The sequence below is a fragment of the Cavia porcellus genome, unplaced genomic scaffold, assembly GCF_034190915.1.
Source record: "Cavia porcellus strain 051 isolate PalLab524CR breed Dunkin Hartley unplaced genomic scaffold, mCavPor4.1 scaffold_1, whole genome shotgun sequence".
Taxonomy (NCBI): domain Eukaryota; kingdom Metazoa; phylum Chordata; class Mammalia; order Rodentia; family Caviidae; genus Cavia; species Cavia porcellus.
The window spans coordinates 162,175,599-162,195,769 of NW_026947484.1; the positions used below are offsets into that span (position 1 = coordinate 162,175,599).

At 47.1% G+C, this 20,171-nt stretch overlaps 1 protein-coding gene across 22 annotated transcripts in view; it reads right to left on the minus strand.

Annotated features, from left to right (window-relative positions):
* Positions 1 to 20,171, minus strand: part of Sgip1 (SH3GL interacting endocytic adaptor 1) — a 176,262-nt gene that overhangs the window by 87,497 nt on the left and 68,594 nt on the right. For 10 of the 22 annotated variants that reach the window (XM_063258831.1, XM_063258825.1, XM_063258836.1 and 7 more), the window contains 7 exons: positions 17,292 to 17,355; positions 13,212 to 13,236; positions 12,179 to 12,262; positions 10,463 to 10,534; positions 6,917 to 6,973; positions 2,974 to 3,028; positions 2,165 to 2,340 (listed from right to left, as the gene is read on the minus strand). In XM_063258831.1, the coding sequence (XP_063114901.1) occupies positions 2,165 to 2,340; positions 2,974 to 3,028; positions 6,917 to 6,973; positions 10,463 to 10,534; positions 12,179 to 12,262; positions 13,212 to 13,236; positions 17,292 to 17,355 (533 nt within the window). The remainder of the gene's footprint in view (positions 1 to 2,164; positions 2,341 to 2,973; positions 3,029 to 6,916; positions 6,974 to 10,462; positions 10,535 to 12,178; positions 12,263 to 13,211; positions 13,237 to 17,291; positions 17,356 to 20,171) is intronic. The other 12 variants (XM_063258892.1, XM_063258941.1, XM_063258931.1 and 9 more) reach the window with 5 other exon arrangements.

Here is a 20,171-nt window from a genome sequence, read left to right on the forward strand (position 1 = left end):
CAGAGTGATCAGATGAGTGCATTTGATGAGATGAGTGCTAGGGGGACCATGCTTAGGGGGTCAGTGGCAGTATGTCCTTAATGGTCATAAAAATTAAAGAAATTTAAATGCACTATATTTTGGATCACAGTCAGGACATGTGGGTCTCTAGAAGACAAGCATCCTGCAGCTAAGAATGTCTGTGTATTTATGTACATCTGGAAACACGCTCTCTCCTTATTAAAGCATGAGCAGCTCACTTTTCCATACTAAACACTACAAATGACACGAACTAGAGGATCCTCAGTAATAGGAGAAGCGAGTTCTCCCGTAGGAGGGGAAGTCGGAGGTGTGGTGTGAAGGAGGAAGAGTGGAGCCCGCTTGGGGAGTTGCCAATATCGGACTTCAGTAGGTGATGCTGAGCGAAGCTCAGAGGCTACAAGTATCCTTTTCCCTGCACCCTCAGCAACCCACAGGGTGGGGAGCCTCGCAGGTGGGCAGGCAGCATTGTCACCGATGCAGGACTTTTCCCCCCTGGATGCATTCAGCTTGCAGCACACGTGCACCGTGTTTCTGAGATGCTCCCAGCAAATCTGACTTCACATACACTTGCTCACTTAATCTCGAGAACGCACCTTCTTTCACATACCCGAGGCAGCTTCCAAGCGCCCCTAACGTTATTATTCCCTATGGAGAAGTATATGCGAAGTGCTTCCTGGAACTTAATACATTTTCACAATAAAAATTATAGTCAGTGCAAATTGATTTGAAAGGTGTCAGCTGAAAAGTGGAAGTGCATGAATTTATAACGCCCCCTTCCTAGAAATCACAGGCCAACATATGGATTTAAGGTCTATACCTTGTGCTAGAGAAGTGCAAGAAAACTAACCTACCCCATCCTTTTCAGCAGTCTGTGTTTGGGTGGCCGGTGAGTATATGACTGACAGTCATGTATATGACTTAGGCTGTCATTTGTTGTGGTCCGTTACAATTAGCAAACATTTTAATGGTCACAGCAGTAGTGGGCCTGGTCATTCTCAGCACCAGGGTCTAAGGAAGGCATCATTCCGACTTCCTCCCAGGCAGGTGAAAGTTTATTCTCAAAGGATGACGGAGTACGACTCCGTCAGAAAGGCTGGTGGAGATATTTCCAGAAGTACCTTGAAAATGGCCCTGGATTTATTAACCCGTCTGCTCAGGCAGAAGCTTCGGAGAGACCCCACCGCCCTCAGGAAGAGGCAGGGACAGGCGGGCTGCTCCCCGGAAAAGTCGAGCGCTTCATGGCGACTTTTGGAGAACAGTGGTGGCATTTACCAAACATCACGGAAAAACACTGCATGATTTGAGACTTAGAATTCAGAAACTAAAGAAATTCGGGAGATGGAATTGAGGAAGGGAAGCAAGATTGTAAGAAGAGAATATTGATTTGGTTAACATGAATTGGTCAATAACTGCACTTGAAGTGCCTTTCAAGATGCGTGTTTGAGCCACTTTGATAATAAAATATGAAGAACAGAGGTTTTACTACCAAGTTCAACTGATTTTTAGTATCTCCTTTTGGAGAAGAGCAAGGAGAAACCATTTTAAAAAAACTTTTCCTTTCATGTAATTTTATGGAGAAAAAGGAAACTAAGATGAGTCTTTAAAACTCACTGTTGGAGCCGGGCGTGGTATGCATTCCAGGCATCCCAGCACACCAGAGGCTGGGGCAGGAGGATCACTGCAAGTCTGAGACCAGCCTGGGCTACAAAGGGAGCCCAAGGCCAGCCTGAAAGGCATAGCACAACCCTCACTCAAAACGACAAAAACAAAACAGAAACCCCCAAACAAAAAAACTCACTGTTGTGAACTTCATGTTTTTTGTAATCATGAAGTCTGTTTCAGAAGTGGGTCTGGGTTATTTATCTTTTTTGTTATTTTTTTCTCTCTAGCGCTCTCTTTAAGTAGTGCCTGCAGGAATATAAAGGAGCAGTGATTCCGTGCATCCTTTCCAGCACTTTGGAAGGCACAGCACGTGCGGCATTGAGTGAGTTAACTCTCTGGAGTCTGACAGCAGCGCTCTGGGGACGGCCTGAGCTCCTGCGGCAGCCTGTGCTGCAGGCTCCTGACCAGCCCAGTCCCCGCACGCAGGAGGACACGGTCTCCATCCAGCATCACCCACGCTTAGCATGAGAACGCCACTCACCACGGGCGATGGGGACAGCGCGATGTTCCCTACGGATGCTTTCAGCTCGTCCACAGTGGCCGCGTTCTTAAGGATGTCTTTGGCTTGCAAAGGCTTGATCTTGATGTTGAACTTCCTGTGCGACTCCTCCTCCTCCTCCGACTCGCTGGAGGAGTAGAAGTGCTTTCCTTTGGTAGGTAGAGCACAGTTAAAGACTGTCTTCCGTGGGGAGGAGCTGAGCAGCCTGAGACAGGGACAGGACCAGAGGGGCTGTGGGGGTGGGGAGCCAGAGCCAAGCACAGGAAAGTAAGGAGGTAAAGGCGGGGTTTCTTCAGGGTCCTCAGGACAGGATCAGGACAGCCGCTCAGAAGGAAGGGTGGGTAACAGCTAGGTGTCTGCTGCTGTTGGGAGCCTCAACCCCACATCCTCAGAGGAGCACGGCTGCCTGCGGCCTGTGGCACTTCAGGGGCTCGAGGACAGACAGGCTTTGCATGGCAACTAGCTGGAGGGACAGCGGGGTGGCTACTTCCTAGTGACCATCAAAGATGCTGCCCCAAGGGTTCAGCAGATGGCCCAGCACCCACAATCCTCACTACTGGGCTTCAGCATAGTATTTTTCTGTCTGTCTGTCTCTCTTTCTCCTCTCTGAGTAGTCAGGGCAAAGCGCCCACCTTCTAGCACTTGGCCTTTTCCCTGCATTATCTATCTGTCTCTAATGTTGGGCAGAGAAGCTTAGGTGAGGCCATCACCTTCACCAACCTGAATCTCGCTGCTTACTGTTTTCTGGGAGAAAATAAATATCACGATGAAAACAGCCGGAGAAAGGATATAGCCGGGTTCCTCGGGCCTGATGCTGTAGCCTTCTTCGTCCAGCTCAGGCGAGTTCTAGGAAACACAAGCGCGCACACCGCGGGCGTTATCCCAAGGCCTGGAGGAATTTGTTTTCTTTCTAGTGTCATCTGAGGATGCAGGTAAGTCTCTCCTTTTAGTGGGCTAAGGTTTTAACTTTCGAGCAGTGTATCTTTAGATATTTACCCAAAGAATCGTGGGGAACCCTTCTGCTCTGAAAAGAAAGGAGGGATTGCCATTGAGAGTCTGCGCGTAAAGAGAGTTTATTTCACCATTTCCTGTGAGCCAGGAACTGTGCCTAGCAAGCAGGGATCGAAATGTAAATTACTTTTCTTGAGGAACCTGAAATGTATTTGAGCAGCCAAAAATCAAAACAAAAGTAACATAATGTAAATCATCAAGCCTTTCTTGGTGAGGCAAGCCTGAATCCCTAGCACTTAGGGAGGCTGAGGTAGGAGGATGGCAGGTTTGAGTCCCCCTTGAGTGAGACTCTAGGTGACCCCTTATCTCAAAAAATTTTTTTAAAAATAAGGGTTGAGATGTAGCTCAGTGCCAGAGCACTGCAGGGCTCACTCCCTAGTACAGCAAACAAAGCAAAACACCTGTAGACATAAAAACAGCCCACCAGCGTTGACAGGAAGAGGAAATTGCTGACATGTGTGGGACCCAGGGAGGTCTCTGCAGGATGCTTTCTGTGTGCCAGGAGGGGGCAGAGAAATGGTCTCTCCTCAGCAGGGCGGCAGGGCCTGCACCAGGGAAAGAACTGAGTGGGGGAGGCTGGGCAGTGGGCTGGGGCAGGCTCATGGCTGGTGGGGCTTCAGCCCCGTTAGGAGACCCATCCCCAGAGGGCAGGCGGAGGCCGAGAGGCACAGGGGGCGGGGAAGGGGAACTTCAGATAGAACCCCGTCTGTGCCCTGGGTACAAACTGCAGCTGATCAAGCCTGATAACACATGTCTTGTGCTTTTAAGGAAAAGGCAGGAAAGAGAAAAGGCCGCTCCTTGAGCTCACAGCTGAGCCCCACTTGTCCAGGGGACAGACTCAGGAACCAAGGACCCAGTCACTACAGAAGAACTGACATGGTGTCAGAGGGCATTTCCCAGGGACACGAGGCAGACCTGGCACCCTGAGAGTGGACCCTGTGGGGGGCGGGAGGGACATAGGAGCGGGACACTGGCCCTGCTGAGGCTCAGCCTGCAGGTCTGGCAGAGAGAGAGGCCGGGACCGAGGAGAGTATGAGTCACTGAAAGAAGGAGAATGGCTGGCCACCAGAGAAAGAATGGGCCCTGGACTCCATGGAAAAGGCCAGTGTTTTCTGTCTTTTTGAAACAGGGTCTCACCATGCCTTTCATGTTGATCTTGAACTTACTGAGCAGCCCAAGCTGGCCTTGAACTCTTGGCGAGCCTCCTGTCTCAGCCTCCTGAATGTTGGGATGAGAGGTGTGCACCAAGATGCTTGGCTCGGACCACCAGCTTTAAAATTTATTTCTTTATTGCATCCGTGTAAGGAATCCTTGATGTTTTGAGATACAGACCCAGTGACTGAATTACCACCATCCCATTCCACTCCACTATTATCGGGTGACCGCCTGAGTGTGTGTACACGCGTGACCTAAAATCCCTCCTTCAGCAGGTTCTGTGTGCAGCAAGTAGTGTTTATCACAGCCTGCGTGGCATCTGTGAGCCACCCGCTGTTTCTGTCCCACTTCCCTGCGAATGGGTACCTGTGACCCCCCTGCCGCCGCCGTGGAATGGCCCTGCTCTGTTCCTCCGAAACTGACCCTGGGTAACTGCTCTCAAGGGGACGACAGCCAACACATTACCGCTGCTCATCTTCTGCTATTTGGCTTTGAAGTTCAGCATCATCATTTTTATAGTTATTTTTTATTAAAAAAAAAAAAGGGAAAAGTGGTTCTGCATTTAAATGAGGTCGTGCTGCTTCCTGCGTTGGAAGCCACCAGGCCTTGAGCATTCACTGTGAACTCCCTGCTGTCTGGCCTTGGTAGGACTCAGAATCGCTTGGGATTTTTTTAAACACAGATGTTTGGGGGTCCTTTCCCTGCCGAAAACCTGCCACGGCTTCACACTGCATGGGGAGTGAAGCCCGGCACCTGGGCATCCCAGCCCGCTTCTCCTCCTCAACCTCACTCAAATGAACCTGTCTTGGTTTTCCTTCAGCTGTACCTTCTTCTCACTGTGCACTTTCTCTTTTTCTTTTCTTCCATCTCCTCTCTTTTCTCTCTCTCTCCCCTCTGTCTCTCTGTCTCTGTCTCTCTCTTATAGTACCAGGAATTTAGCAGCACTGAGCTACATCTCCAGTTTAAAAGAAAAATTCATATTTTGAGACAGTAGCTCTCTGAGTTGTTCAGGCTGGACCAGAACTTGAGATCCTCCTGCCTCAGACTCTGAGAATGCTGGCATCACAAGCCAGTGCCACCATGTTCCGGTCCCATTGTGAACTTCCCCGTTTGGCTAGTGCAGCATTGTCTTCTTTGGGGTCCTGGCCAGTGCCACTCCGCCTGCCCAGATATCCCTTCCCTCACCAGAATGAGGATGATGTTGAGAATAAAATCCTTCTTATTACATAGAGAAGTGGTTTTTACTGCATGCATACAACAATTCCTGCGTGACTTAGGTTTTTGTGGGTTTTTTTTTTTGTACTGGGGATCAAACTCATGACCTTGCACTTGCCAGGTGCTTATGCCACTGAGCTAAATTCCCAGTCCTGTGACCTGGTTTTTAAGGCCAAACTAATTTTCAGGAAGTGATGCTTTACTTAAACACATCATGACATGAGCACTAGACATCAGGGCTTTTGTGATGGATGGGAAGCTGCCTGCAGTATCTGATGAATAATTTGATAGTTTATTGGTCATTCTTCCTATTTACTTAGAGTTTACCATTCTTGTATATTGAATCCTACAGAGCACAACAAAATCTTTCTAGGTCAGAAAGAATTGATCTTGAGAAAAGAAATCCCTCTTCCTATCTAGTACCTTTCCTGATACATTCAGATTATGTGAATAATCTTAGTTTAATCAGGGGCTGTTAAACATTCGCAGGATTGAAGTGCTAAAGACACAGAAGGACTTCAGCTGGCGAACTGTGTGTGCAAGGAGACAGGCAGCGCGTTGCTGGCGGGACATATTCCAACCACAGAGGCAGCAAATACGAAGACTTTCACCTCCCAAAGCCTCTGTTTTCCCCACAGGATGCTTAAAGGAGGGTTTTTCTTTTCAGGAGGAAAGAATTTAATAGCACTCACTATTATAACTGACAAAAGTGAATACACAGTAAGTGATCACGCTTATTACAAAAAACAAATATGCAAAAGGTTTAATTTTTGTGAAAGAGAATGTTCACAGTTCTCTAAAGGCCCAGAGTGAAAGTGTCTTGTGGGTTCCTGAGCTTGGGTATTTAATGTGACCTTCAAGGCAGAAACGGGTTGTCCTCTGACCTAGAAAAAGTCGCTACCAAGAGTCTGTCATGATTGGTACAGAACCAGGACTCAGTGGTTAATGGGCTTACCTCGACCCTTCCAGCTGCTTAGAAATAGAGTCTGGGCAGGAACACCCAGAGTTACTATTAGACAAAGCAAGTCGGGCTAGGTATATCCCAAAATGTTCTGCGAACAGTCAGCTCACTGGGTCCTTGCCGCAGTAATACAAACTACCATACTGACTTCAATTTGCTGGGAAAATAACTGCTCTACTAGCCTCAGCCAATAACTATTCTAAGGCTGCACAGAGCTAAGACATGGGCAGGGAGGTCTCCAGCCCAGGTCTGAACTCTAGTGTTCCCAGCAAGCGTGACACTTCCTCAAAGATACAGACTCTCTCACCTTTCTCTATGTCTTAGAAATCTGAGCTCGATTCATTTCTAAGTTACCCAGAACTTGATAAAAGAGACAATATTTTGATACTCACATATCTCTCCCAATCAATTTCTGCATAAAATCCATTAGGTGCTCCGTTGCTTCTCTTCTGTAATAAATTTCAAAATAAATTCAGGAGGGGAGCATTTCAATGAAAACCAAACAAATAACAGAACAGAAACCACTGAAGTCTCATCTGTATGTACCAAAAAAATCCAGCACTGGAAAGACAAATGGAACAGCCTCGTATGAAACGATGCTGGGCAATAAGTGGAAAATTCTGCACACTCACTTCCCAAGCCTGTAGATACCCAGGCAGAGAGCTATTAAGAAGCAGAGGCTCAACTGTGTTTAGTTATGCAAGAATTAGCAACATCTGCATTTTAATTTAATCCTCTGTACCTTCAGGAGACACAACCAGGCATCATATAACAATAATAATAATAATAATAATAATAATAATAATAATATATAGGAAACGTCTTGACTTCTTTGTTGCTCTCATATATAATTAATCCCAACATATCTAAAGACTGTTCATCCAACTATTAATTGATCTGTTAGCCTTTCAAACTTTGACTCAGTTATTTTGCTAAGTGCTAGATAAAATATCAAGAAGTCAGCTCTAGATTAGTTTATTCAGTATCTTATTATACAAGTACTACTGATATTCCTTCCAAATGGCAGTTACTAAAATAGAGGGATTTGTTACTAAATTTGCGGGATTAAGGGTGAATTTCCCTGGCCCATGGCTTCCCTCCCCCTGTGAGCCCGTATCTTTTTGAGTAGATTGGAAATTGACATTATTCTGCTTTTGATTGTCTTAATGTTTTACTTTGGCTCTTGATTATCTTAAAGTTTTATTTAAAGATTTTCCAGAGAAGAACTTTATCTCAAAGTATAATCATGACATACGACCACAACAGTGAACAAAGAACACCCAAATGAAATTTGCTGATTTTCTACTTTCTGTGAACAAATGACAGAAACATAAATTGAGTTGTTCATGGACAGTCTGTCCTGCAGCACCTTTACACTGACCACACAGAGTGATGTCTGCACCACACAGTGAAACTCAAGACAACACGCACTGGACGCTGGCGCAGGAGGCTGCAGACAGCACTTGTGATTTTTGCGATCACAAACAGTGGCCCCTGGAACTCCAGTGTAAGTGGCTGACACTCAGTTCGACACATAGGTGCGGGGAGGAAGCTTCTGTTTGCAAGAGGATCTTTAGCTAAGCCTTCCTGAATGTTCACCGGGCACCCTAAGAGCTGGCAGTGGGTTAGCAAGGTCCAGGGCACAAGGGGCAGCAATGTGACGTCACTGTACAGAGTCCCAAAGGCAGGAAACCCTTCGTATGCCCCAGACGCCTGCACACCAAACACAGGCCTGCGCACCTCTCTGGGCTCACTTTGACCTCCATGGAATTAGTTCTTTAAACAAAGTTTCAGTGACGTCCTCCGTCACTCACAGATCTTTTAAAAACGTGCCACATCAATGTTGTGCGTATTCATTGCAGGAAGCTGCTGCTGAGAACATAACCTATCGTGAAATAATAAAAATTATTCTCTTCCTTGGAAGTAGGCATGCTTCCTACTTTCGTCATATTTGTTTTCTTTCTAAATTTCTGTCTTTTTGCACTTTTCGTAGATGATTTCACTGCAGAATGCATGGACTCCTTCTTAGAAAGCATGTGTAATAAAGCTTTATATGAAATTTAATTTATAATAATCAGGAATCAACTAAATTAAGTTGATTCCAGAGGAGTAAATTCAGAAATTTTGTGATTAGTACACTACTGCTATCAATACGCTTTTCACTTCTGAATAATTCCAGAATGTGAAGCACTGCCATCTGAAAGCTAAATCGCTGAGTTCAACAATTTCAAAGTTTGACAGCTTGTTTCCATGACAATACCATCTCTACAACTACAGCCCTTTAAAAACAAGGCAGTCTGGGTGTCCAGCTGAGCAAACCGTGTATGTGCCCGTCCATGTGTGTGGAAGTGAACACACACACAACTTTTAACATATATCTAACACTGCATATAAAGAAATGCCTGAATTTTTATATTTGGGCTGAGTGGAAATTTCCATTTCTATGGAAACCAATAGAAGGTTTAGAGAAAGGAAAGGCAAACCCTATGAAAATTTTCCTGTTAAGAGAGAAACATTTTAAAAACAAATACTAAACACAAAACAGCAAGTCATAACAATACATTGTTTTTAGCAGAGACTCAACACACACACACACAAACCCGTGGTTTTATCAGAGAAATTGGCAGCTTGGCCTCTTTCACGTGAGTTGTGTTCTTACAAACATTCTGGTTTCACAAAGGGAAACTGCTATAGTGAGGCCGAACCTGTGGAATCGTTCTTGTTAAACCCCAAGGAAAAAGCAAGGCCCGTGTTCCAGCTGCAACTGCTGAGGGTAAAAGTTTTGCAGAGGGGCAGAGCTCTGGGGGTGGGATGGACGCCTCATTGACCGGGAAAGCTGCGTGAGCCAGCTATTCACTAAAGTGTGAAGCCTGGATTTTTCTCTTCGAAATGGAGTAGTGTATCCTTTTACCTCTAAAATTTTTCTAAAATTCTACACCTAGTAGAGGGAGCCGTTACCACTTACACAGGTGACTACTATTAAAGACAGTTGAGGCTCATGGGGAATGTTATTTTTTTATGGGTATTTTTATTTAGTCTTGTTTTCTAGCCTCAGATAATATGATGAACTAAGCCGACAAATACAGTAGCGACTGTACCCAGTCCCACGTTCATCCATGTTCTCAGTTTCCCCTGGGGAGGGCCACTCTTTTCTGAGGTCAGTTCACAGCTTCGTAGTGGCCCTAGGCTGGGCAGTGGTACAGAGACCGATGCATTGCCCACCCGGTATCTTGATCAAAGTAGACTGGAATCATTCTGTTAGCGGTGCTGCAGGGCAGCACAGTGCAGGGAACTGAGAAGATAGAGGTGGCCCGGTGATGTGCTCGCCAATATGGTAGCCATGGGGAAGTGGGGGGTAGGAGTATTTAGAAGCTGGTGTAAGTGTGGCCAGGGCTGCATTTTAACTAAATAGTCACGTTGGCACCCATCCTGGGTAACACAGCGGTGGTCACAGCACAGCCAGGCCCAGGTGTAGCATCCCTGGGTCTCTCTCCTTTGGTCAAGAACACAGTTTCCATGGAACAGGGTCCTGGCCAGTCCTCGAGATGACTGATAGAGAGCTGATCCTGGCAAAGAATGCTACTCTATTTTCATGGCAATGTTTGCATGATAGCCAAAGGCTTCTTTAGATAGCAGATTCTCTTTAGAATCTGAATCTTTTTTTTTATCCAGGACATATGAAACAAAAATTCTTCTTCGTTTTTTTTAAGTGCCTGATCATTCTTAAAAAGACTATTTGGATGTCAGTACCGAGACCTTAATGACTGATTAAAATGTCAGCCCCAGGTATTGAAGTTGTACTTTGAAAATCCCTACGAAAGTCTCCTCTCAGAAGGAGGGGTAGAAGAAGGGGCAGCGTCTTCCAAATCTCAAATTGGGATTCTACTCACTGTCTCTACAACCCCTTGGAAATTTTAAACTAAAATCTGTTTCCTTACCGAAGCTTTTTTTGCTCCTTCCCGCACGCACTCTGCTTTGTAACTGTACGGAGGCTCATGTGGGCTGGGCTGCTGGAATTGATTGTTTTCATGTAGAAAAAAGTTGTTAAAGGATCTGTTTGTTCTTCAAGACACATATAAAGAATCACATGGAGTCAGCAAACATACCATAGGAGAAAACATTTCTAGGCCAAATTACACGGCCTACCGATCTTTGGCAGGATTCCTCCTGCAAGGAGGGTTTTGGGGGCCCATAACGAGGCTCTATTCAGCAGGCCAGGGAGCAAGGTGGAGGAGGGAGAGGAGTCCAGGCACGGGACTGTGTGGATCTAGTTCTCATTGACAAGTAGAGAACAGACACCAAGACAACAAGCAGAGACCGGATGGAAACAGCTGTCTCCCTGATCTAAGTGTGAGTGGATTAGCTCCACCTTGGCCTTGCTTTCTCCTGATCCAACCCCTTCTGGGGGGTCACTAATCCCTAGAATCTGAATCTTTTCTGCCAACGGTCCTGAATCTGTGCCTTCCCTGCAATCAAGAGCCCCTCACAGGGAGAGCCGTGACACCCAGGCTTCTGTTCATTTGCAGAAGGAAATCGGAGGGCTCAGAGGAAAGTTCAAGTGGACGCTGGGCAAATCAGAGTTCACCACCAGGTTAAAATGTGAGTCACACCCAGCAGCCTGGAGTCCTGACACCGTGGTGGACAGCTCTGCCCGCTGTGGGTACAGTGAGCAGTAGCCAGCAAGAGCAGCACCCCTGCACCCCCGCGGCCCTGCCAGGAAGCCCCTGGCAATTGAAAGCAAAACCCCAGCAATGGGCTGCACAGATGATGAGAGAGTGAGAAGTGAGCCGCACTGCCCGAGAGCTTTCGGGCCCACTGTGTGGTCACCCAGATCGTGGGCACCAGCCAGGTCCACACGGTCTGCACTTTACAGAAACACACAAGTTGCAAGTACAGCTTCAGACACCCCACCTGCCATCCTTCAGATGCCAGGTCGGCCGTACCAAAGCGGACCAAGCCAGCAGACAACAGGTCTCCAAGGCATTAGCGTGAGTCCCAGAGACTGTCACGCTGGGATTCCTCAGGGCCAAACGCAACCAGATACTTGGATCTAGCCAAGTTTGTGCGGGGTTTCGAGCGGTGCTGACCGAGTTGGGGGGATAAAGCAGAACTTTCAAGCTGAGGCAGCATTTCTAGCTACCCACGAAGCCATCTAATCTCTTCTGGAGAAAATGCACCTCTTTGAAATGTAGCCCTCAGGACCGTCCTGCTGTCTTTCCCAAGAAACCGAAATCCAAGTGTTCTTCTCACTGACCATGCCCAGCGGCACTGATGGCATTTCTAATGCAGGTGCAAAGACATGTAAAACGACCAACAAAAAACTCTGGAAGCTTGCGATGCTGTCAGGAAGGTCACCTAGGAGGACGAGTCCAGAATGCCCTATCCCCTGTCCCTGCCAGCTGTCAAAAAGCAGAAGACAGAGGTGGTGATGGGGCCTCAGAGACAACAAGCAGCGGTGGAGTGTGAGGGGTGGAGGAAGCAGAATGGGGCAGATGAAGAGGAGCAGAACGAGAGACGCCAGAGACAGCGATCTGGCCCCCGAGTGGCCAGGACCGAGCAATGCGCTCACGGGGCCTTGGGGAGCTGGAGCTGGGGACCAGGGGACAGGAGGATGGGCGCTGGCAGTGGAGAGCAGACATGGGGGCAGAGTGTACCTGAGACAGAGTTAAGGAGAGGGCTCTGAACCAGAAGCAAGAGCTGAGGAGGAGCTGGGTCTTCTGGGCCTGTTTTTTCCCCTGCTGAATAGAGCCTTGATTATAGCGGTACCCAACGGCCGGTCAATTTCAGTCTATCTTGTAACGTTTCCCGGGGAGAACCGCAGGGTCCCCAGGCACCCCGCCTAGGAACCTAGGAGTGTGATAGGGGAGAGCTCCTGCTATAGCTTCCACCAGCCCCCCAATTTACCAATAATATGATAAAAGGTGATTTTGGGGGAGTGTATTTTTTAATCACCAGGTTTTAGTTTCCATCTGGCCCAGAGGGCCTAATAGGACTCCATCTCTTTTCTTCCAGTAAAGCTGCTCTTTTAAACCCTGTGAAGGGGCATCTGACTTAGGAAAGGGAGTTGTTTTAGAAGTAGGGGCAGAGTCCCATCAGCCTGCTTTCGCCACAGCGTCATCAGACAGCAGGCGACCTGGCAGCCAGCGAGGAGTCTGCGCCTGCTACAGCTAAGCCCAGCGGACAGATTTCCCTCCTTTAGGCTGTAAATTCAGGCATAAATGGTTTTGAAGGCCATTCCTTAGTTTTGAATTTAATATAGAAAATGTATCTGAAGCCCAGCTGACTCAAGGGGAAATGCACTTCTAATTTTACTGGCTCCTGGCTCCTTATGGCTCTGAGGCCTCGGCTGCAGAAAAACATTCTCACATAATGAGCTTTTTACGTCCTCAGAGAGGAGGCGGAGCAGCAGGATGGCAGCAAGCCCTGCGTGCGGCACTGCCCGTCCTCCCCAGGCTCAGTTTACCTCCCACTACCAGGCAGGGCGCAGGAGAACGCAATAAATAAGTCCTGCTTCACCAGTTCTATATTCTGCCCCATGCAATTATGGTCTGAAAAGCTAGCCAAGCTACTGGATTTTTTTCCCCCTAAAGGAAGAAAAGAAAAAAAAGAAAAAGTCGTGGGGCTTTCAGCAATGGAAACAGCACAGGTTAAATGCAAACCCGCTAAAACGGTCGTTTAGATACTTACAGTGCCGTCTCGGTCGGGGGAACCTCTGCAACAGAAAGAAATGGGTGGCATTTATGAAGATCAGTCACAGTAGGAGGCATCAACCACCACCTTCCAGTCCCCCCCACGTCCCCACCCCATAAATCTGGCCGAGGAAAACTGAGTTAAAACTGCTGTAAGACATTTCATAGTCTGGCCCGTCTAGCAGGCTCCATTCTCTACTACCACAAGGCAGGATAAACGGATTTCTTCTCTCTTACTCCCCCACTCCATGAGTGGCCCTGAATTTTCTCTTACAATAACACACTTTCCTGGTGTTTTTTTTTTTTTTCAGCTTATTTTGAAATGCTGGACCTTCTTCTGTATTTTTATATTTATGTCTCCTTCAATTGTGCAAGAACAGAAAACAGGGTGATATTTGCTAAGTGATGCCCTCAGATGATGTGGCAGTGGGAACGGGGGAGTCCAAGGTCACTAGGCTATGATGACACTAAGGGTAGCAGCTGGGGTCAGCATCTCCTGAGGAAGGTGAGTCTGGAGGTCCAGACGTCAGTGCTGCATGGCTCTGAGACACAGGACATGTTCCCCAGCACCTGATTAAGTAGGATAACCAGGCTTACAATGCTTTCCCACACATGCTTAGTGATCAAAAGTGGAGTCACCTATAATTTCTTTTCCCTTTTGTAACCCCTTCACACTTGGTGGAGATTTTTAGTGTTACTTTGGGGAGGTAGACAGGTCGCTATGGTCAGTGGGAAACTCCAGATTGTAATTCACTCTGTAAGGACCTTAGAAATATGAAGCTATAACCAAGAGCCAGACTTATGCTTGGAGAGAGAGCTGTACTGCTGGGACAACAACGTCTGTCAGTCAGTGCTTGGAGTGGCCTGGGACACCTCTAGGGTTTGGTAGGGTTGGAGGTGGACCAGGTAAGGTAATTCCTTACTGCTTCCTCTAGGGGAAGGGGGGAGAGGCCACAGCAGGAGACAGAGAGGCTGGTGGGGAGGGAGAGAGAAACGCAGAGCCTGTGGGGACCTGGGTGTGTGGGTGATAAAGGCAGAGACACTCATTTGCGAACAAGAATGCTGGCTCCAAATCCTATTTTCTGCACGGGCTTCAGCAAGTATTGAACTTCTCCAGCCCTGATTCCTCATCTCTGCAGCCCAGATATTACTACGGGGCTTATCGAATGACTTCGAGGATTAGGAAGTATATCAGTGAGACAAACTGTATTGCCAGGCACTGCCTCCCAACCCCTTTCCCTCGCCATCAGCTGTGGTGATGCTGGTCAAATCAGGAAGCTGTGGTCCTTCCCTGCTCTATCTGGGGAGGCTCAATCAGCAGAAGGGCGCTGCTGCCCCAGCAGGTTGCTTAGCAACCTCCAGCCATGGGCGACAGCCCTTGAAAACAGTTTCCATCAACCAGGTCTCAAGACTCCCATGGGCGTTAATGGAAGGTGAAGGCCAGCAAGTGGCCAGAGCAGCTCACTGACCCCTTTGTGATTGTAAATCCTTTTCCAAAAATGCTGTGTGACCCAGTTAGAGAACAGGGGTTTATGAAAAACAGAGGCTCCTGCAGGGCAGTTTGCCCTTTGACCCTTGCTGCTGGGGGAACCAGTGCACAGCTAATTTGCTGTCCAGTAAGTGATCTGGGCACTGCGAGGTAAGAGGCTGAGAAGAGGAACTCAGGATTCTGCAAGCCTATGTTTCCTGAGACGGCCGGACAGCGACACTGGGCGTCTAATCAAAACCATGCAGAAAAACTTTTATTTTCATTGCTTTAGAAATGGTGACACAAAACCAGGGCTTTGCCCGCTGGTAAATTAGCTCAGCCTGTCTCAGGGAGGTTCACCTCTTTTTTTTCTATTATTTATTTATTTATTTTTATTTTGAGGTGAGATCTTGCTATGTAATCCAGGCTGCTTTCGAACTTATGGCAGTCCTCCTGTCTCAGCCTCCAAGGGTTGGAATTCCAGGTGAGGGTCACCATACCACGTCTTTTTTTTCTTTAGAGAGGGGTTGTTTGACTTTTTAACACCCTAGAAACCTCCAGTACAATTACCAACACTGTCTCCCAGCATGATGGGTTGGCTTCTGCTGGGATGTGCTGAGGGGCAAGGGACAGAGTCCCAGGCCACATGTGGTTTGCTGCTGGTGTTGACAAACGTTGCTGGCTGACTGACTTACATAGTGCCTGCCCCTTTCGGGCAAGGAGATTCCAGCGAATGGATGAGGAAACTGAGGCCCAGCAAAGCAAAATATAGTTTCTAAGACCATGCTGCTCTGGTCAGAGGCGAGACAGGAGCCCAGGTGCTCCAACACCAGCCGGAACATCAGCTATTCTGGGTTAATGCGTAGAAAATGTCATATTTACTAAGAAATGGCATAGATTGTAGAAAATTGCTTCTAACTCATTTAGGAAAAACAAGCACAAACATAACAAAAAGAGACTTCCAGCACTCCGTATCTAGATGACACAAAAATCTCCCATCTCCCCAGCTCATTGCATTCCGTGGCTGAAAAACTTCCAAGGTGTCAAGGTGACCACTGCCGAAGGAAAAAAACCCAGACTGGTCATCCTAGCACTAAGGTTCTCCTGCCTGGCCCCCATGTCACCTCCTTTCCACCTCGGCCCTGTGTCCCCTGGGGGGGGGGTCACCCTGCACCCCATGGCTCCTCCTAGCTCCTCCTCCACTTTCCCACCTCCCCCTGTGCTATTGTTGGCCTCTGTGCATGAAATCGATGTCTTTGAGTTCTTGAAAACCAGGATTGAGGCTCCCCCTGCCCCAAAGCCATAGGCCGCCCTCCCAACTGGAGCCTCCTCGCCTTCTAATTCCCATGAAATTCCACCTCCTTTGCTCACAGGGAACATGTGACTATCAACTTGGATCAGTGATAATAGATAATAGCAGCAGGGGCCGTGGACTGAGCATTAACTAAATACGGAGGGCCACAGGGGACATTTCAAATGTGTGCTCTCCTTCGCTTGTATGGAAGAGTTTAATGTGTACAGTGTTTTGTCCAGCGAGTTCACAGGGGACAGGCACCCAAGGGCATTAGATTTCTGCACCATAAAAATGCACAGAATGGAAAGCTAGAGTCCTGTGCCTCTACAGCTTTACGACTTCTAGGAATTCTATCAAATGAGGGGTTTAGCGTGCTCCATTCTGACCTGCAGTGGACCATCCCAGACCTGCATTTTCACGACCAGCTGTAGCCAGTCGGTGGTCACTTGCTTATACTGGTTTTGAACTGGAATCCTGAGTTTTCAGCTGGCTGACTTTGTGTGCTGAGATTACCTGTGTGGCTCAGAATTATCAGGCCAATTGGTTTTGAGACAAGGTCTCCCTATGCAGTTCAGGCTGGCCTTGAACTCACTATGTAACCCAAGCTAGCCTCAAACTTGCAATGATCCTCCTGCCTCAGCCTCCCAAGTGCTTGGGATTACAGGCATTGTGGCACCATGCCGGGCTCCAGCCCACATTTCTGAAGGAGAATTCAACATGATCAAATACATAGAATGGATTATAATGAGGCTGTCATGCTATTGACATTTTTGAGGGCCTATGGGTGTCCATGGGCAATTGCACGAGATCAGTTAAACCTACAAAAGCCCCCTTTAGGCACTGGTCTGCGGCCAGTGAGCCCCTTCTGGCTGCACACCCCACTAGATGGCTTACGATTCTGTTTGGACAAAATCTTGACATCTCCCCACCTCAAAAAAAAAATCTTGATGTCTGGAGAAAGAGCTCAGGGACTTTATCTAGCAGACCTCTGTGTTCCTAAACAGGTGTTCTGCTGTTTGCTCGGTTCAGAAGCCCCAGGAGCAGCTCTGAGAAGCGGAAATGAACATCTTTAGTTCTGTACCCTAAAGTAACGTCACACTTTCTGCCTCCTAAGACTGCTGGAAAGCATAGATACCAGGTAGTGAAAAAAACAGCACATCCTAAGAGCCTGACCATAAAGAAGACCTGCACCTGTCACTACAGACTGGAAGGCTTTGTGCAGAGCAACTGCAGCTCCCCAGCAGTGAGGGAACATGGGAAGTACTTGATAGCAACCTCTCTCAGGAAGGAGCTAGCTGGGGAGGCAAGGTACGTACGTAGAGTCAGTATCCTTCTCTTTCTTCCGTATTCCAAAGGCCTTCCTTGTACGTTTTTTCAGTCCTGCGGGAAAACAGCAAAGGGTCAAAGAAATCGCTCAGCAGCCTACATGGGCACAGTTAGAAACCTGCAGCACAGCTGTGAAACACACATGCTCAGGAGCAGTGGCAGGCCCTTCAGCTGTGCATCTGCAGATACGTACAGCTGTGTGCGTGGCTTATTGATAATTTTTCAGAAGATGTTTAGTCAGGACTTGGCGCTGGGAGCGCTCAGCACCGTAGGCACCATCAGGATGGATGGTAATGGAGAAGATTATGAGATTTTCTTAGACAACCGTTACTCAGCCCCCGAATTGAGGCTCTGCCCAGGGGGTGAATCACAGAGTTAGAACAGCCATTTCCAGGCTGGACATAGTTTGGAGGCTGGGTAATACCAAGACAGATCATGTGGGGCGTGCGTGCCAGGAGAGGTACCCCTACCTGACCCAGCTCTGCACCCTGGATTCCCACCTTGCCTCTTCGCGCCCCTTCAGCTCCATAGCTGGACTAGATCATCGACCATTCCTTGGCATCAGGCAGCATGGCCACTTTTTGTGTGGTCCTCGCCCCTGGCTGAAGTGCTTGTCTGTTTTATCAACACTTAGCATTTCCACGCATCCCTGAAGAGGTCACGTCCTCTGAGAGGGCCTCTGAACCCTAGGGCAAGATGCTGGCTCTTCTGGGTTTTCCGGAAATGTTGCTTCATCTATGTTCTAATATATCAAAATCTACCCCTTGTTATTTACTATGCCAGTTCCCTGACTCTCTCTAGGACAAATACTGATGCCTTCTTATCTGGACATCTCCGACTTCTTGTACAGGGATCAGAAAATGTTGAACCATTCGGGTAGCCCTGCGTTAAGAAGGGTCCTTTCTTCCATCCTCACAATCTGAGCTCAGCTGTGGGGCTCTTCTCCATTTCCTGTACCCCTGATTGGGATTCCCACCTCCTGCATGTTCCATGGGGCCACCTGGGGCTTGGGTTTCTCGATAGCAAGTGTTGTTTAAATTTACCCAGCACCCATCACCGTCCAAAGCCTGGGCTCAGTGTGGGGCGCTTTGGCACACTGTCCTGGCAAATGGAGCTAGAAAAAGGCACCGGTGTTTGAGCATTGTTTGGCACAGACCAAAATCAGTGATTTGATGACACCATCTTCCAAAGCGTGAGTCAGCGCCGACCGCTGGGCTGAGCTGAGTCACTCGGTATCTGCCTCTGAGGATCCGATCAAATCCACTCTCCCAGATGTCTCTGTGCACCTAATTTGTCATTTCAGCCATTGTTCCATTTAAGATGTTTAGTTCTTTAAAATGTCAATTTTTTAAAAAAATTCTCTTCCCACATAATTCTCTGTTACTCTTCCCATGATGAGTTTATAGGAAAATGTACTGGCATTTAAAACTATCTGCCCATAATATTTAAGAACATTTTCTCCTTATCATTTCTAATTTTGTTTGTTTTTCTTGGTTCTTTATCACCTCGAACTGTCTTGTTTCCTTATAGGAACAAGCATCATAGTTATGCAATCGACATTCTCCCTTGGGCTTCAAACTCTGTCTCAGCTTTCTGCGTTTGCCATTTAACTTTGGGTTCGGGATGTTATATTCATGAATGACCACTGGTGACTTCAGGACCATAAAGTGAATGCTATTATCGCATCTCAAGTCCTTCATTTCCTGTACCTCAGCCCATCAGAGACAGCACCCTCTACCAAACAGACCCAAAAAGACACACAAATTCCATTATTATATCAAATCAATAACAGATCAGGCACTGGTAGTTTTCCATAAGCCCTGTCCTGGTTTTGACCATGATATCTGGACAACAGCCAGTAGGAACTAGGTCACCAGTGTCAGGGTTGTCCATTTCCCAGCAGAAAGGGCTCTGGACCAGGAATTAAGGACATAGAGTCCATTCCTAGCGGCATTTCTAATTGCTTTTGCTTAACACAGTCACATGGTCTCTGTGCTTCTATCTTTTGGTCTGCAAATCAGCCAGCATAAGACACGGAAGAATCTGCACACCTTCACACGAGACAATGCTGGGCCACTCGGTACATTTGCTTTCACAGAAACTGATGCTCCCATTATGCAGAACACACTTCAACATGATAAGTAAGGATACAGCAAAATAAGATAAGGATACAGCAAAATATAAACCAGGAAAAAAACGAATCAAGTTGTTGAATAAGAGAAAGCACACAAAAAGTTCTCCACTGTGAAAAGTGGAAAGATTTGAGTTTATGAAAATCAGAAAAAAGCACTGAAAGATTACAGGAAACAAAGTTTTTAAAAAAAGTCTTTCACATCTCAAAACTTTTAGAAGCTCCATGGAGAAACAATCACATCAGCTATTCTAAAAATTAATGGAGAGGCAGGATCCTGGGTTTTGAGAGTTTATTTAAAATATTCAAACAACCTTTTCAAAAGGGAGAAATGACAGTCAAGGACGTGATAGGTATAACATGTTTTGAACACCACTTCCGATGACCTGTTTCACAAAGAAAGGACAAGTCATTCTGGCCAGTGATTGCTTCGCTTTTCACTCCAGAACTCTGCAAGGATTTTAAAGTCAGTTTCTACAGTAAAATTGTTTCTGGGGTGGAGCCTGAACCTTGGTCAACTGCTCTTTACCAAGAATGGGAGGGCAAAAACCAAGCGTTCTTTTTACTTTTTAAAAATTTTATGGAAAACAGGTAAAACACAATTTCATAACAAAATAATAAGGAGAATGACAGTACACTGCATAGTGTCGTCTTCAAAGATGCTACATGGGTGTAAGAATTCTCTAATCGCTATTGACACAAAGCTTCCCCTCCAGTGAACTGGGAATCACTAGTAGTG